This window comes from Schistocerca nitens, chromosome 1 (assembly GCF_023898315.1).
Source record: "Schistocerca nitens isolate TAMUIC-IGC-003100 chromosome 1, iqSchNite1.1, whole genome shotgun sequence".
NCBI classification, from domain to species: domain Eukaryota; kingdom Metazoa; phylum Arthropoda; class Insecta; order Orthoptera; family Acrididae; genus Schistocerca; species Schistocerca nitens.
In genome coordinates this window covers 354,636,940-354,655,530 of record NC_064614.1, presented here as the reverse complement: position 1 = coordinate 354,655,530, position 18,591 = coordinate 354,636,940, and the positions used below count along the sequence as shown (strand labels likewise).

General features: G+C 45.2%; 1 protein-coding gene across 3 annotated transcripts in view; it reads left to right on the top strand.

Annotated features, from left to right (window-relative positions):
- Window positions 1-18,591, top strand: part of LOC126248801 (venom serine protease-like) — a 274,056-nt gene that overhangs the window by 213,176 nt on the left and 42,289 nt on the right. For all 3 annotated transcript variants that reach the window (XM_049950197.1, XM_049950205.1, XM_049950214.1), the window contains exon 5: window positions 15,847-16,047. In XM_049950197.1, the coding sequence (XP_049806154.1) occupies window positions 15,847-16,047 (201 nt within the window). The remainder of the gene's footprint in view (window positions 1-15,846; window positions 16,048-18,591) is intronic.

Sequence of the window (18,591 nt, the reverse complement as noted above, 5' to 3'; positions counted from 1 at the left end):
ACACATACATCATCAAAGTATATCAGACAGTGCTCTACATATTTCTAACACCTCGAGCATAGTACTTAATTTGCGATCTATCTCTACGCTGATGGGAGTCACAAAGCATTCTCGCAGTCTTATGGTAAAATTAGAGACTGAAAGACCCCCTCAACTGTCTTTGACCAACACACCCTGCAACACCATCACCGATTTAATCTGCAACCGACCAGAAGTAGACCGCTACATTCCACGTCTCGTGAATGAATGGAGCTTACCGAGTGCACAAGATTTCTCGAGATGCGCCGTTGTCGACGAGATTAGCACTCCTTATCGATGTATAGTAACAGATTTGAAAATGTCGTGATGGAATAGCTGACGGTTAAGAAGAACAAGAAACGGATGATTTTTATGTGCGATGGAGCTCCAGGCGAATGGAGTTCGAAGCATTTTTACGTTAAGCAACCAAGTTATCAATTTTAAAGTATTATTCCAGAGTCTAGGATCAGTACCTGGAAGGTATTGGTAAGAGAGAACATAAACACATGCACTGCTAAGACTACAACGTTCTGTACTTAAAACAGGCTATAATGTTAGATCGCTTGCGTTTCCAAACTATCAGTCGTATGGAATGTAACGCTGTTAATATTCCAGTGTAAGAAATATATTTCAAGCGCAGGACATACATTCTTCTTCCCAGTTTCTCTACGATAAACTATGTTAGCGAACCGAAAAAACTACTGCCTTAAAACATCGGCTCTGAGTGATGCGAGCACAATATAGCTTTCCAGAGATGTATAGCATCCACTGTTCACATCCGATAACGGTTCACAAATTATACTATGCCTGCCTCAGCCCTATATAAAATGATCGTTAATAAGAAGGAGTACCTCTTACAAGGAAACAGATAAAGGCTTAGCAGCAGCGTCCGACATGTGAAAATTACAAGTCGTTCCGTCACTAACTCTGTAAACACCACATCTGTCAGGCAAAGGTATACACGCGGATGGCAGTGCCCCACAAACATCTATCGCTAACTTAGTTGTGAAGCTGAAGTCTTGATTTTACACCCAAGATGCGACAGGGGGATGGAGTACATCGCATAAATCATAGTTCGTTTAGAGGAATTTGTCACGTTCCATCACACGTGCGATGGAAGTCCTCTGATGACCGACAGGTTTACCATTAACTATCCCAAGTAGACAGTGCTTTAAACCACATACAGAACGCGTGGCAATATACGAGTGGAACACAGGCTATGTCTTGCTACTGATGAATCCTGACAGACCAGTGGAAGAATTGACCTGCAACAACTTCTTCCTGTCTAGAATGCATCATCAGTCCACCATTAAATCGTGCCTCGTTACAGAACCATCTCAATCGATCACCCCATACATTCTTTGTTATCCTGTAACGCAGATGCATGTAAGTTTATAGGCGGATGGCTCTCTGTCTTGCTCAAAAGCATCAAATACAGTAGTCAACTCGTGTGTATCACTGTACCTCAATAGACATGCAGTATAATGCTGCATCGACGGAGAAAAACTGACTGCTTCACAGATTCCCTTCGCTTCCATGTCGATGTGTTATCGGATTCCTTTTGCTGCCGCATACTTATTCCCATGTACAAATTTTTCTGCGCGAACCAGAAGATATGCAAGTGCTTCCTCAATTTCCCTGCATTTCGGTGTATATTTAGTCAATTTATATCTACACTCCTGGAAATGGAAAAAAGAACACATTGACACCGGTGTGTCAGACCCACCATACTTGCTCCGGACACTGCGAGAGGGCTGTACAAGCAATGATCACACGCACGGCACAGCGGACACACCAGGAACCGCGGTGTTGGCCGTCGAATGGCGCTAGCTGCGCAGCATTTGTGCACCGCCGCCGTCAGTGTCAGCCAGTTTGCCGTGGCATACGGAGCTCCATCGCAGTCTTTAACACTGGTAGCATGCCGCGACAGCGTGGACGTGAACCGTATGTGCAGTTGACGGACTTTGAGCGAGGGCGTATAGTGGGCATGCGGGAGGCCGGGTGGACGTACCGCCGAATTGCTCAACACGTGGGGCGTGAGGTCTCCACAGTACATCGATGTTGTCGCCAGTGGTCGGCGGAAGGTGCACGTGCCCGTCGACCTGGGACCGGACCCCAGCGACGCACGGATGCACGCCAAGACCGTAGGATCCTACGCAGTGCCGTAGGGGGCCGCACCGCCACTTCCCAGCAAATTAGGGACACTGTTGCTCCTGGGGTATCGGCGAGGACCATTCGCAACCGTCTCCATGAAGCTGGGCTACGGTCCCGCACACCGTTAGGCCGTCTTCCGCTCACGCCCCAACATCGTGCAGCCCGCCTCCAGTGGTGTCGCGACAGGCGTGAATGGAGGGACGAATGGAGACGTGTCGTCTTCAGCGATGAGAGTCGCTTCTGCCTTGGTGCCAATGATGGTCGTATGCGTGTTTGGCGCCGTGCAGGTGAGCGCCACAATCAGGACTGCATACGACCGAGGCACACAGGGCCAACACCCGGCATCATGGTGTGGGGAGCGATCTCCTACACTGGCCGTACACCACTGGTGATCGTCGAGGGGACACTGAATAGTGCACGGTACATCCAAACCGTCATCGAACCCATCGTTCTACCATTCCTAGACCGGCAAGGGAACTTGCTGTTCCAACAGGACAATGCACGTCCGCATGTATCCCGTGCCACCCAACGTGCTCTAGAAGGTGTACGTCAACTACCCTGGCCAGCAAGATCTCCGGATCTGTCCCCCATTGAGCATGTTTGGGACTGGATGAAGCGTCGTCTCACGCGGTCTGCACGTCCAGCACGAACGCTGGTCCAACTGAGGCGCCAGGTGGAAATGGCATGGCAAGCCGTTCCACAGGACTACATCCAGCATCTCTACGATCGTCTCCATGGGAGAATAGCAGCCTGCATTGCTGCGAAAGGTGGATATACACTGTACTAGTGCCGACATTGTGCATGCTCTGTTGCCTGTGTCTATGTGCCTGTGGTTCTGTCAGTGTGATCATGTGATGTATCTGACCCCAGGAATGTGTCAATAAAGTTTACCCTTCCTGGGACAATGAATTCACGGTGTTCTTATTTCAATATCCCGGAGTGTATTTCCCAACTCAAAAGTTTGAAATTTGGTTCAAAAGTGCCTACAACTTTCCTTTGTAACGGTGCAGAAATGTGGCGCCTTATGATGTCACCCTCTGGTTCTACGTCGCTTCAAACAGCAAGGTGTCGGTACATGCGTAAAAAAGGCCAGAGCATGTAAGGTGTGTTAATGATGTCCCATTCGCACCAAATTTCACCACAATGCTCCATAACGCAGTCGTAGACTATCATGCGATGGGAAGGTCAGTACACCCCGTTTTATCCACATTTCACACCTTCTTTTGACGCCTCTGCGATAGAGGTCAGTACCGCGACGCCCAGTGTTGAAATAACGCGAGTTTCTTATGAGTTGCCGAAGAAAACGTTTCAGACACACCGCCACTCATAATCGACACAAAAAGGCCTCAGGGGGGCAATAGGAAGTAGAGATGGGCAAAACTGTTCTTTTCAGAGATCGGATCAGAACTGTTCACCCTGAAATGAACTAGCTCTTTTTCATGACTCACCACTCATTCACAATAGAAAATAAATGGAAGGCACATTGCCCTTTAAACTTGGTTTATGCCAGTACTATACCTGTATTTTGATCTTATTTGATCCTATTTTGAAGTAAGACAGATAATGAGTAAGAATTTTGTATTGTTTATTAAAATTTCCATGATATGACAAAGTTTTTGATTATTGATTTATTTTGCACTATCGTGGTTTTTGGTTTGTAGCCATTATCATGGTCAAAGGTGAAAGTCATAAAATATCTGACATGTCTGAATGATTGTGATATTGTGACAACAATCATTCAGACATGTCAGATATGTAATAAATATTTCACCTTTGCACCTGATAATGGCTACAAAGCTAAAACAGCATGCTGATAACGACACTTTTGAGTGCCCCGCAAAACAAACCTCTACATCTAAATAGTGATAGTGTGAAATGAAGTAATAATGAAACTTAATCAAATTGTTGCATTTTCATTCATAAAGTACAGTATGACTGCAGTCTGCAATGAAGGAAGAAATCACTGATATGTTTATATTACATCCTGAGTCACTTTGAGATAGAAAAGTTATACATTTCATCTGGTGGAAAAAATAAAAATATTACAATAAAATTCTAAGTATTTTTATCAGGTAGGGAAATTTTGAAAATAAGACTGATTCATATTATGTAAACAAACTTTAATTGCATAAAAAGTAACATACAAAAACTGTAATATATTTTAGTATGCATAGTCGACACACACAATGAGTATATGTTATAGGAAAAACTAATCAATGTTCTGGTTTATAAATAAAATTTGTTCAGTTTTACTCGAAGTGAGTCTGTTCCTTCTGTCGTTGCATATTTGTCCTGCTTTTGAGAAGATATACTCACAGGGAACTGATGTAGCCCTCCGAAGACGCCTAAAATCGCAAAATCCGTACTGCAATAAGAAAAAAATATATAATTTTGTCTGTAAGACCAAAGTGCTGCATATAGCCTTACGCAGAATAAAACAAGGAAAATATTGGTGTATCACATTTTGCGATGCATTTATCGTTTCACTCGTAATTAAAGTGTAAATTCGAGTGTCCATAACAAAAAATCCTATAGTAAGAGGAGTCGTCAGGAACCTAATCTTATCAGTTTAAACAAATAAAAATAAAATAAAAACAAATGATGTATACATAACATAATTATGTAATATACATACCGGTATTACTACGAAGAACAATATCCAGTAGAGACGAACTCCGATGCAGAGGCGCTGAGTCAAGCAGGTCGAGCCACGAGACGTATTACTGCGTGAGCTAAGACTGCAGAGACCAGAGTGACACCTGAGTTGCTTTGCTCAACGCTCTGGCTAGAGTCGAGAGCGGTGGGGTGAGCGTTGTGTGGGCGAGTTCCGAGGGTGGGGTGAGCGGTGAAAGGTCACCAGTCACCCGCTCCGAGACAAATCTTCCATTCTCTTGCGAGCAGGTTGTTGCAAGTAGTTCTTATGTTCTTCGCTAGGAGGCTCTCTGTCCTGTTGCTCGCATCAACTGCCCAGAGGGCAGGACGTGCGACTGAAACGATCGCCGACGGAGTGCGATGCTAATTAAGGTGCGCCAGACACTGCATGCGGCAGAGGAAGCACAGAAACGGCACTGCATATGTGAAACACGAAATCCAATGGGGCACTGCACAATGCAGGCAGCAAGGCAGAAGCAGGGCAGAGGCAGGTGTTGGCTGTGTTGTGTGGCGTGCAGTGTGCTCTGACTAGCAGAGGCCCCGCTGATCTGCTCCGACCCTCTCTCTCTCTCTCTCTCTCTCTCTCTCTCTCTGCTGTGGGGAACGTTTGGAGCTGCTGTTCTTTATTTCTGAATCTCTGATTATTCACTCCTTTGAAAGATTCAACTCTATGAATCAGTTCAGGAGCAGATCCCCATCTCTAATAGGAAGACGTTGTTGACAGTCTTTGATACTGCTGACATCTCCATTATGATTCAGCCCTTCCCTAAGGCCGGTATTACACTATCAAATTTCTTTGTCCAATATCTTTGTCAAAGATATTTGATAGTGTAATAGGGACTTTGTCAAATGTCGTCCAATATTTGATCAAATCTAGGGCCTCGCTGTATATTTGATCAAAGAAACCGCTTGTCTTCTGTTCAGTGCAATGTGACATGTTACCACATGGAGCTCTAGCATCGCTGCAGCGTTCTGTCGTCTGTAGTGTTTTTATAACCATTGCCAGTAAATACAATTGGTGTGTGCCGACAACTACAAAATTAATAAAGATGTCTGAAGCTGATGAGATGCTTTACAACGTGAGGCACCCTGAATACAAAAATAGATTAAGAAGATTGGAGACCTAACCTAACATAACATAACATAACCCTCTCCTGTAGCAAGGAATGGGAGTGTTACAGTGAGCCTGTCTTCTGAAGATGTAGCAGTTCTTAAGTGAATATTGTGCTTTGTGATATTAGGATACACTTCATTGAGCACATACAGAAATGTATGCTCATCCATTCTTAAGTAATTGATGTACGACTTGACGTCTTCCACTGTAAGCTCACGCAACAAGTTTTGTTGAATGCTTTTATCGTGTCATCGTAAAACCCACGGCTTCACCCAGATTAGATTAGTTTTTCGTTCCGTAGATCCGTGCTGAGGAGACCCTCGTGGATGTGGAACATGTCGATTTTTTTAAGCTGAAATAACAATACTAATAGTATGAATAAATACAATACACCATTTGTTCCTATTAAAAATTTCGCCAATGGAGTAGAAGGAGTTGGCCAGTAGTAAGTTTTTCAGGCTCCTTTTAAACTGATCTTTATTTCTAACTAATTTTTTTATGTTTCCTGGCAAATTATTGAAGATGAGTGTTCCTGAGTAGTTGACCCCTTTTTGAACTATAGTAAGTGCTTTTAAGTTCTTGTGCAGATCATTTTTGTTCCTGGTATTGTATGTATGAACTGAGCTGTTTGTTGGAAAAAGAGATATATTATTTACGACAAATTTCATTAAGAAGTAAATATACTGAGAGGCAGTAGTTAGTATATCCAGTTCTTTGAAGAGGTTTCTGTAGGACGTCCGTGAATTTACTCCACAAATAATACGTATTACACGCTTTTGGACTCTGAAAACTTTTGGTTGACTTCAAGATTTACCCCAAAATATTATCCCATATGACATTATTGAATGAAAGTAGGCAAAGTATGCAAGCTTTTTCATTTTTATGTTGCCTATGTCTGCTAACACTCGAATTGCAATTTGTTAAGGCCTTTCTGCAGTTCTGTGGTGTGCTCCTACCAACTGAATTTATTATCAAATTGTAATCCTAGGACATTTAAGACTGTCAACCTCGTATGTATGGTTCCATTTTTCCCCCACTTCTTTTCCGCATGTGCACACAATGCAATTGGGGTACGTACAACTGCTGCGGTTAATAACAAGTTGTTGTCAGCCATCTTGAACTTTGACGAAAAATTTGATGACAGTGTAATACCCCCTCTAGCGCTACGTCAAAGATCTTTGTCAAATATATTGGACGGAATATTGGATCACATCTTTGATCAAATCTTTGACAAAGAAATTTGATAGTGTAATACCGGCCTAAGGACATCGTGGGCTAGCAATCCCACTGAACGTGATCTCACCGCTTTGGAGCGCAGCGCGACCGTAGTTTTTGCTCTGGTGTACAGCTTGGAACTGCTAGACACCGTTCAGATCCATTTGAGATATTTGAAGGCGAGAGGCAATTACGGGGTTTCGAAAAAGTAATCCCTTAATTTTGTTGCGCAGTGTGTAATTGGCATTTCCAGTATGACATTTATTGCATGCTGCCTCCATGTTGCTGCAATTTTTGTATGGCCGACTTGAAAATTATCTGATTTTAGTGAAAGAGGATCTGTTATGTTGGCTGTCTTTTTAATTTTAAATTGTCGTTTGGATGATAGCAGTTGTAACGAAATAGGCTGCATTTGGTCATGTCGAGTATCTTATACAGCAGGTTTCGTAGTATGTGATACACGCTAAAACAGATATGGGTAGTGTACAGGGACACTTAGTGAATAAGGTCACTTAGTGCAACAGTGTGAAATAGTTGTATCGAAAATGTTAAACTGTGTCACAGACCATTTAATGTATGTTCATAATCAGGTAAAGTAATGTACAGTTAGGATAAGTCATTGTCACTTTGATATGAATTTCAGGATGTTTTGAAGAGAAAGAACAAGTTCTGGAATCAGTGTTAATAGTGTATAAATATTAGTAACCTTTTTCATTCAGTTTTGTAATTATATAATTCAATTAGTAAAAATCATTGTTTACCATAACGCAAATTAACTATGTAAACCATTAATTTTGGAAAAGCTTAACACTTATGTATCTTTGCAAGTCAGGACAACATATTATTACGGAAATCACCATCTAAAAATCTGTAATTAAACTCGTAATTAATGTTTTTGAAACATTCTATAGAGAAATTCAGTGCAATGTTCACATATTACGAACACTAGAGAATATTCGTTTAAGCTGGAGACATAACCTGATTTAGAAACACAATTTGTATCATAAATACTGTTAGAAGAACGATTCATAAATTTTTTATAACACGATTTAAAGATTTTTGTGATGTACGTAATTTTTCCGCATTTTAGCCTTCAAACGTTGTACGTAAAAAGTCATTTTGAACGTTTGAACCGTAATTTTGATGTTGTAGAAGTATTACCAGCGCAAAATTGTTTCACAAAATCGCATATTTAATGAAATTACGTAAAGATATTCGAGAATGTTCTGGACAGAATAATACGAACTTAACTGTTAACTGCATGTACGTTTCGAAATTGCACGTGTAAAAGATCGTTAATTTCGAAAATATGATTATCATTGTACTTGTTTTAATTTCTACTAAAACTCTGTAATGTCAGTTTTTGTTGGATTAACTTATTGCAATTGTAACATCAAACATGAAATAACATATTAATGTCAAAGAACGTAATTGTCAAAAGATGTATAAATACACCTTGTCCAAAGCATTTGAGGGAGGGCAGGGGCGGTTGGAGTGGGTTCCGGTTCCTGGAAAGTTGTGACAGTCAGCTGTTATTTACATGTGTGTAATAAAGAAACGTTGTTAACAGATTAATTGGCGCACGTCTGGTACTGACCCAAGACTTTCTGCAGCGAAGTTATCACCTCCATAAATGTAAAACATGGTACTATCAGCTGTACTATGTTACAACTGAATTGATGGGATTGCTACGTTAGACTTGGTGAGTGGAGCTAGTATGAGAAGATGCGTTAGATTTGAAGTTGGAGATGGGCTTCTGGACTTAGTTACGTTTCACAATGTTCTTAGAGAATGCATTGCACCTTTGCTTATCTCAGTTATTGGATTTTTCGAGGCGCGCTGTAGATGCGAGACGCTGTAGATGCGAGAGCAATTTTCTCGGCATTATCCAATGCGGCCCAGGTAAGCCAAATAATGAGACAGGTTCTTTCTTTAAGTAAGTTTCACAGTTTTTTTATTTTTAGTTTCAAAGTTTTTAGTTTCAACTTTTTATTTTGGGCTTCCTGTTTTGAATGGCACGCATACCAGACCTTAAAGCTGATAGCTTACGCAGCGCTAACTGTTGGTAACAAAATTCAACTGCGAGAAGGCATACAGAAATCTAACTGCAAGAATTTACAAAATTTGTGCCCTGTCTGAAACTTATTGTTATCACAAAATCTGACTTTGGACTTCGATGAAAAACTGATTACCTTGAAACTAAAAACTTTGAAACTAAAAATAAAAAAAACTGTGAAATTTAATTAAAGAAAGAATCTTTCTTCTACACTGTTTGGCTTACCTGCTCCAGACTGGATACCGCCGAGCAAATTGCTCTCGCAGCTACAGCGCGCCTCGAGAAATTCAGTTACTGAGGTAAGTAAAGGTGAAATGCATTCTCTAAATCATTGCTATCATTCTTACTCATATTTTTTTGATAATTTTTGTAATAAATTGAAAATTAATTGACAGTTGGGATGTGGACAATAGCTCTGGGTTAAATGAACTCAATACTAATGTATATCATTTGGCATAATAACATTTAATGAAACTTCAATAACTGTTAACCTTTTTTTGCAATCACATAACTATGACCCAAGAGTTACAAAAATTAAACTTCACATGTATAATCTTTCCTTAAACAAAATTTCAGAATCTAATTATTAAATCCGTTTCACTCGCAATGGTCCGTAAATCCTAACAAAAAAAAAAATTAAAATCAAAAAGATGCCTGATCTGGATGTCTCACAAACAAAGAATGCTGCATTATCAAACCGCTGCCACAAATCAAACAAACAAACTTAATCATTGCGACTTTTCAAGCTATCCTGTCGGATCTGTTGCAAATACGCCTCTCGGGTTTGCCGTCGGATCGTATTGTGTAACTCGCACAATATTTCATCGATGCAACTGTTCGACATCATCAGATGGTGGTAGCTGCTGCTGTCACTCCTGCGAGGCTCGACTGATGATAATCGTGCGGCGGCGACGGTATTTATCATGTCGGGAGCTGGCAATATGCGTACGTGGAAAGACGCTCATAGCTGGAGGAAAGCGGCGCTCCTGGTGCCCCCTACTGGGAGCCCGGAAAGGCCATCCGCACGTGCGCTATGGGCAGTGACTGTGCGGCCGTACACTCCTGTGGTTAAAGGCTGAATTAAATCTCAGTAGTGCGTTGCGTCGTGTGATGAATTGGAAGTTCTTGTTTTCCCTGTTTTGATTCAACGGCAGCCAGTGCTCGATTCCAGGCGGCGCTTAGTTGAAAACCTGCATCCCTGTTGATAAGATTGTCCGCCATACGGATATGTATGGCCTCCTTAATAACACAATCCCAGAAAGATGACGCTGGGGATGAAATTTCATTCTTTTCGTAAAACATGCGATGTCTCGTGTCCAGGCAATGCTCTACCACTGCAGATTTAAGTTGCCCCACGCGCGTATGACGATGGTGTTCTACGCAACGTTCTTGCACGGTTCGGCATATCTGCCCGATATTAGATTTTCCACATTGGCGTGGAATTTTATACACAACACGTTTCCTAAGGCCAAGGTCGTCTTTGACCGACCACAATAAATTTCTCAGTTTTGCTGGTGGCCGAAAAACACAGTTGATGTCGTGCTTTTTGAGGATTCTTTGTATTCTTGAAGAGATGCCGCCAAAATTGGACAAGAACGCTGTTGCAGTGGATGCCTCCACATCTTCATTTAAATCCCTGCTCCGAATTTGCTTAGAACGGAATGCAGGGCGTATCTGCATATCGGAAAAGCCATTCCGTCGGAATACCGTCTACCTGGTGAGCTACAACACCTAAGAACGGTATTCTAACAGAATAGGACAGACTGACCAAGACTTCACTGACTGTACAGGACAGATGGTTCAAATGGTTCAAATGGCTCTGAGCACTATGGGACTCAACTGCTGTGGTTATCAGTCCCCTAGAACTTAGAACTACTTAAACCTAACTAACCTAAGGACATCACACACATCCATGCCCGAGGCAGGATTCGAACCTGCGACCGTAGCAGTCCCACGGTTCCGGACTGCGTGCCTAGAACCGCGAGACCACCGCGGCCGGCGTACAGGACAGAACTTGGCTCCAGATGCTCTGGATATTCCAGAGGCAAACCTGGAATCACTTCTATCGGTGGAAACGCCGACGGACGTGCAACAGGCCACCACTAACAGTGACGAACTGGCTGCAACTACTTTACATGACAGGAGGCAAAACAAGAAGAAGGCTGCAGCGTCCGACGCCCCTATGACGCCCACGGCAGCCACTGAAGATGGGTTTACTGCCCCAAACCGTAGGGGCACTGTCAAGCCCTAATCGTTTTGTAGAGGTGCCTGAAGATGGCATGGAAGCAGAATCCGCCCCTCCGGTGCGAAAGCTGTCCCAACCCCCGCCAGTGGTCATGAAGTGGACCGAGGACTTCATGAACTTCCGGCGGATGATCAAAGAGGTCGTAGACGTGAGGTCTTTCAAAGTTTCCGGGAATGACCCCTCCACCATTGACGAGCATAGGAAGCTGATGGACTTCGTTAGGGCACAGGGGTTGCATTGCCATATGCACAATACCGAGTCCATCAAACTCCTGAAGGTAGTCATTCGCCGCCTCCTCCTTAGGGTGGACCCCAGCCACCTGAAACAAGAGCTCGCCAACTTGGGCTATGCCGCCCGCATAGTCGAGCAGATGACATCTCCCAGGACGCACAAGAAAGTGCCGTTGTTCCTCGTTGTCCTGGCTGATCTTTCAGTTAGAATCAATCGCAGACATTGATGTTCCTGTAGAACCTCTCCGAGCCAAGAGCAAGAGGCTGCAGTGCTAGTCTTGTCAGGGCCTGGATCACGTTGCCTACAACTGCACTATGCCTGCATGCTGTGTTAAGTGTGCAGGCCAACACCAAAACAAGGAGGGGTCGGGTTGATTTGGGGGAAGAGACCAAACTGCGAAGTCATCGGTCTCATCGGATTAGGAAAGGAAGTCAGCCGTGCCCTTTCAGAGGAACCATCCCGGCATTTGCGCCTCAAGCGATTTAGGGAAATCACGGAAAATCTAAATCAGGATGGCCGGACACGGGATCCAAAGCAAGGAATGTCTCAAAAAGCGTGGGGAGCTGCAGTGCATTTAAAACGCGCAAACGTAGCAAGGTGCCACAGAAAGTGCATCCTGGTGTTAGTTTTGCGACCGTTGCTAGGGGGTGGACTGCGGAACAGCAGACCCCACCCCGTGGCGAGTGTCGCAGATCTTCCCGCCCATCGCAACCAGCCGAAAGTTCACAGTCTGTCTCTAGCGCTGCAGGGTCACCCCCTTCTCCCCCGGCCAGTGCCGAGGACGGACGGGCTGCTCCTACTACGCAGAATCTTGCTCGTGACGAGAGCCAGCCCGGTCCTGGCCCCCAGGCACCTGCGCCCCCCGCCCCTTTGGCCGCGGGTGCTGATGCCGAAGATCTGCAAGTTCTGCTGCAGACATTAAATAGAATTATGGTACAACTTCCACCACTTGTCTCCGCAGTAGCGACGGCCCTCCTGGCCGCCATTCAGTACCCCTTCCATGGCTAATAATCGTGTTCATGGCCTGACAGTCTACGTTTTCAACGCACAGTCTCATACCTCAGCAGGGTGAATTTAGGGAATTCAACTCGAAGTCCGTTCGATGGAACTCTTGCCTCACCAACGTCAGCAGGCGCCGACTAGAACGAGTTGCTCTGCAGCACGGCGCCATTGTCCTGAGGTCCTTTGACCTCACTATTTTCCCAGTACATGGACAACCTGACGTACTTGACATCGCCATTCTGAAGAGCGTCGATCAGTTTACGTCTGCTGCAACGAGGACAGCTCTGTCGTCTGATCATGTACCAGTGATCTTTGACGTAGATGTCATCGGTGCGGCGGTAGAGGCTGGCCGTCCGACCTACAGAAGGGTCGACGTCGAGCGCTTTCAAGCTGAGGTACTGACTTACCTTCCTGATGCACCTGACCCCATGGAGGTGGGGGCTGAAGCAGCCATCGCCTCTCTGAATCAGGTACTTCTACGTGCTGCAGATGTCGCCACTCCTGGACGTCGAGTTAGGTCTCGCCGCCTCCCACTACCAATACTTGAGGCCATTGCGGTCAAAAACTGCCTTTTCGTGAGTGGCAATTCACGAGGTAGCCAGCGACGAAATGTCGCATTAACCGCATGCGAAGTGCCATTTCAGCGGCGGTCCAAGCACACCGCAACAAGGATTGGGCAGACTTGTTGAGTGCCTCGATCCAGAAGACGGCAGTGCTTGGCGCGTCATGCACGACTTCCTGTGCCGCAGGCAGCGCATCCCCTCACTGCAGTCAAGATTACATCTGTGAGCCTGATGCCAAGGCCAGCGCCCTGATGGATCCCTTTGAGGCAAATTTCAGGCCTTTCGTCGACGTTGTCGACGAGGCTCATGTCAGGCTCATGGAAGAACGTCTTCCAACCTTCCTTGCTGCAAGAGAGAAAGATAACGTCATTGACCCCATTACTGCCGAAGAGGACACTTCACTACATCGGACACTTAATGCCCGGAGGGCTTGTGGCAATGACAGCATTGCGAATTTAGTACTCTGAAACCTACCTCAGAAGTATCATCCGTATCTGGCAGATATCTTCAACCAGATACTTGCTTCGGGTGTTTACCCTTCTGTATGGAAACACGCAGAGATGGTGGCCATCCCGAAGCAAGACAAGATTGCAACCGGGTCTTCCCCGGTTGTCGTCCAGTTACAGGCCCATAAGCCTTCTCCCATCCCTCTCGAAGGTATTCGAGAGGTTATATGCAAAGCAACTTCTTTGACATGTAAATCAAGAACATCTTCTCCAGGATGAGCAGTTAGAGTTTTGCGGCGGCCACGCCTACCAGCTGCTCTGATTCGTGGAACCTGCGATGAGGGCACTGAAAACGAGGGAATACCTAGGGGCGGTGTTCCTAGACGTCTACTATGCCTTCGACTCCGTGTGGCATGACGGCCTCGTTTACAATATCTTTGTACTCGGGGTGCCGACGTCGCACAGGGTCGTCCTGAGAGCACATCCCTCTGGCAGGACTTTCCACGTCTGGGTGGACCAAGGAACGTCCACTGTCAGGCTCATCCGTGCTGGAGTACAGCAGGGGTCCGTACTTGGCCCATGCTCTACTCACTTTTCACAGCTGATGCAACACGAGTGGACAGAGTGGAGTTGGCCCTCTATGCGCACGACACTTTTCTGTTCACTCGCAGTACGAATGTGCACCACACGGGACGCTGCCTCCAGCAAGGCTGTGAAGCACTTGGTGCTTGGGCCACCAAGTGGCGCCTCAAATTTTATGCAGAAAAGAGCCAGGTGGTTGCTTTCACAAGGCGGAAGGTACCTCCTAATCTTGAACCCCTTTACATTGCAGGAGGCTCCATCTCGTGGTCCACAACTGCGACATATATCGGTGTGAGACTGGATCAGCAGCTTACCTAGGTCCCACATGTCAAACGGATCAGGAAAAGGGCCATAGGGAGACTTCACGCCCTATACCCCCTGCTAAATCCGGAGTCGACTCTGCCCCCCCCCCCCCTCCACCGCTTCACGCTGTATCTGACACTGGTGCGCCCAGTGTTGGAGTACGCGGCCGTGGAGTGGGGAAATGCTGCCGACTCCTCGATCCTCTCCCATCCAGCGGGTGCAAAACGATGCGCTCAAGCTTGCACTGCGCCTCCCCCGGTTCTACCCCCCACCTTTCTCCATGAGGATACCCGGATTTCTGACGCTGCGTGGTCGTTTTCGGGTCTTTGCATGTCAGTTCTATGAAAAAGTCACTCCTGCAACCGGCTCATACAGGGACTGCGCCACCAACCACACACCGGCCTACGACCCGTTGGCCGGACCTGTTGCGGGGGTGACTCACTTCCCAACAGCCCCAAGTAACACCCCCATCAACTGTTAGGACCCCCACAACTGATAGGCCTTGCCCTTCCACATGATTTAGGCCCTGCAGCCACAGCACGCAAGTGCTTGTCCTGCCCCCATACGTACTTTACGACGTACCTTACGACGACGACGTTAGTCAGCCAGCCATCCAGCGATTATCATCAGTCGCGCCTTACAGTAGTGACAGTAGGAGCTACCACAACCTGATGATGTCGAGCAGTTGCATCGATGAAGTATTGTGATCGCGGTGGCAAACCCGAGAAGCGTATTTGAAACTTAATCATTACCTGTCATCCATTCTTCACCAAGAGTGTAATCGTGCTAATGTAAAAATCAGTTCTTTTTCCCGCCATAATAAATCTTCCATAAATTCATAATATAATTCCCAGAAATCTCGTTTGTTTGCTGCTTACTGCTGCTAAATCAAAACCCGGCTGTTTACGTCTGACACTAAAGCTCAGCTGTCTGTCTCCTCTCCTCACGATCAACAGATAATCCTGGCGTGCATCTTCACAGAGGAAAGATCACCTCTAACTTATCTCTTTGCAGCCATCTTCTCTTCCGGGGCTGCGCGCGCATGCCTAAGCAATTCAAACCTCACAAGTGTGATTCCAGACATCCAACACAAGTAAAATTTCTGCGAGAATTTATACACACACACCTTTCAAACTGTGTCCTTACGCAGTGTGACTTGCTCAAGATATTCACGACTGATGTTGTAATCGCATCCTATCTAGCTTTTTGTGTGTGTCTTTTTCTTGGGTTTACGCCTACTTTGTAATTGTTCTCGTTCTGGTCAGGGACGGACACGGACAAGGCGGCTCTGTACCGGCTGCAGCAGCTGGTGGCCCACCCCGACTACGAGGACAGCACGCACCTGAACGACATCGGCGTGGTGCGCGTCGTCGGGCAGATCACGTACAACGTGGCCGTGGGGCCCGTCTGCCTGCCCTTCCTCTACACCTACACCGACTTCCAGGGCGTTACCGTCCAGGCGCTAGGTAGCTGTCGCCTGCCCGCTGCACTAGCCGTCTGTCGCCACTTAAACACGAGCTTCTTTAAGCCCGATTTGTTTCGCCTTTTATTTTAAAATCATGTCCAGTGGGTATTCTCAAATGTCACACGATATTTGGTTTTACAAAATACAAATATTTATTAATTAATTTAATTAAAATTACTTGATAGTTGATGTTTGTCACTTGCCACTACAGGTTGCCACATCCGCTGCCTGCTACCGCTCGGTGATAAGAGGTACACAAACAAGGCGGGTCACTTCACAAATGCCGTTAATGTGTAATGCGGAGCAATGTTGGAAGCGGCCGCAGTGAGGGATGACGAAAATGTGAATACTGTGTCGACACCCTCCGCCACACACCGTCAGGTGGCTTGCGGAGTATGGATATAGATGTAGATGTAGATGTAAGTGACCAATGAATGAACTGCGGCAGACGATGTGAATTGAAATGCGTGTCCTAACCTAATCACAACCAATTGTGTGATTGGATTGAAGAGTTCCTAGATAACAGAACGCAGAATGTCATTCTCAATGGAGAGAAGTCTTCCGAAGTAAGAGTGATTTCAGGTGTGCCGCAGGGGAGTGTCATAGGACCGTTGCTATTCACAATATACATAAATGACCTTGTGGATGACATCGGAAGTTCATTGAGGCTTTTTGCAGATGATACTGTGGTGTATCGAGAGGTTGTAACAATGGAAAATTGTACTGAAATGCAGGAGGATCTGCAGCGAATTTTCGCATGGTGCAGGGAATGGCAATTGAATCTCAATGTAGACAAGTGTAATGTGCTGCGAATACAAAGAAAGATAGATCCCTTATCATTTAGCTACAAAATAGCAGGTCAGCAACTGGAAGCAGTTAATTCCATAAATAATCTGGGAGTACGCATTAGGAGTGATTTAAAATGGAATGATCATATAAAGTTGATCGTCGGTAAAGCAGATGCCAGACTGAGATTCATTGGAAGAATCCTAAGGAAATGCAATCCGAAAACAAAGGAAGTAGGTTACAGTACGCTTGTTCGGCCCCTGCTTGAATACTGCTCAGCAGTGTGGGATCCGTACCAGATAGGGTTGATAGAAGAGATAGAGAAGATCCAACGGGGAGCAGCGCGCTTCGTTAAAGGATCATTTAGTAATCGCGAAAGCGTTACGGAGATGATAGATAAACTCCAGTGGAAGACTCTGCAGGAGAGACGCTCAGCTCGGTACGGGCTTTTGTTAAAGTTTCGAGAACATACCTTCACCGAGGAGTCAAGCAGTATATTGCTCCCTCCTACGTATATCTCGCGAGGAGACCATGAGGATAAAACCAGAGAGATTAGAGCCCACACAGAAGCATACCGACAATCCTTCTTTACACGAACAATACGAGACTGGAATCGAAGGGAGAACCGATAGAGGTACTCAGGGTACCCTCCGCCACACACCGTCAGGTGGCTTGCGGAGTATGGATGTAGATGTAGATGTAGATGTAAGTGACCAATGAATGAACTGCGGCAGACGATGTGAATTGAAATGCGTGTCCTAACCTAATCACAACCTCGAGATGTGCAATCAGCAATCTGTGACAGAACTAAGATCACGATCAATTTGTTCATGGCGTTTAAGGCTAGCCTCTACGAGTAAACTCAAAACAGAAAACTTTCATAGTATGTTTCTTTGCATAGTCATCTTCCGCAACACCATTTCAGTTTTAGCGCTAAATAAACGAACTGTAATTTCTCTCTGTCATTGGTTACATGAAACTATCCTCATACGGGCTACACGGGATGCCACGTTATCAATCGATGAGCAGTACTGGTTGGCACAGGTTTGCATATTATAGACGCCACTAGCACATTCCAAACGAAGAAAGAATCGGAGGAAGAATAGTAAACGCAGAAACAGCAATTACGATGACGAAAATTACGAGGAAAAAGTACTGGAAATAAAAATTATATTTAAACCAGTTAACTGAATAAAAATGACAACCAAAGTCATTTGATTAGATATAGAAAAATAAAAGTTTTCGCTTCATTTGACGAAATTCGAACTTGCATCAGCAGTCCAGCTAGCACAATGACTGCACATAGGAAGTTAAAAAGTAATGAGCTGCAGTGGTCGAGTAGCTCCTCATAAGTCACAGATTTCTGTAATCAATGCTAAGCGACGCTTGAGGTGGTGTAAAGAGAAAAGACACGGGGCAAAGGACGACTGGAAACGAATGATTTGATGTGATGAATCACACTGTACCCTGTGGCAATCCGTCGGAAGGGTTTAGGCTTGGTGAATGCTTGGAGAATGTTAGCTGTCCTGGTATGTAGTGCCAACAATGAAATACAGAGGAGGTGCCGTTACGGTGTAGATGTACGAGGGTCACTCCAAAAGAAATGCACACTATTTTTGTAAAAATACAGTTTTCATTCTGCATGTGTGAAAGTTTTACAGTGTGTAGATACATCGTTCCCGCTTGTTTTAAAACTTAGTTCAACTTGTTCCCGTGAGTGGCGCCGTCACAGCATGTCTTCAAGATGGCTGCTACACTT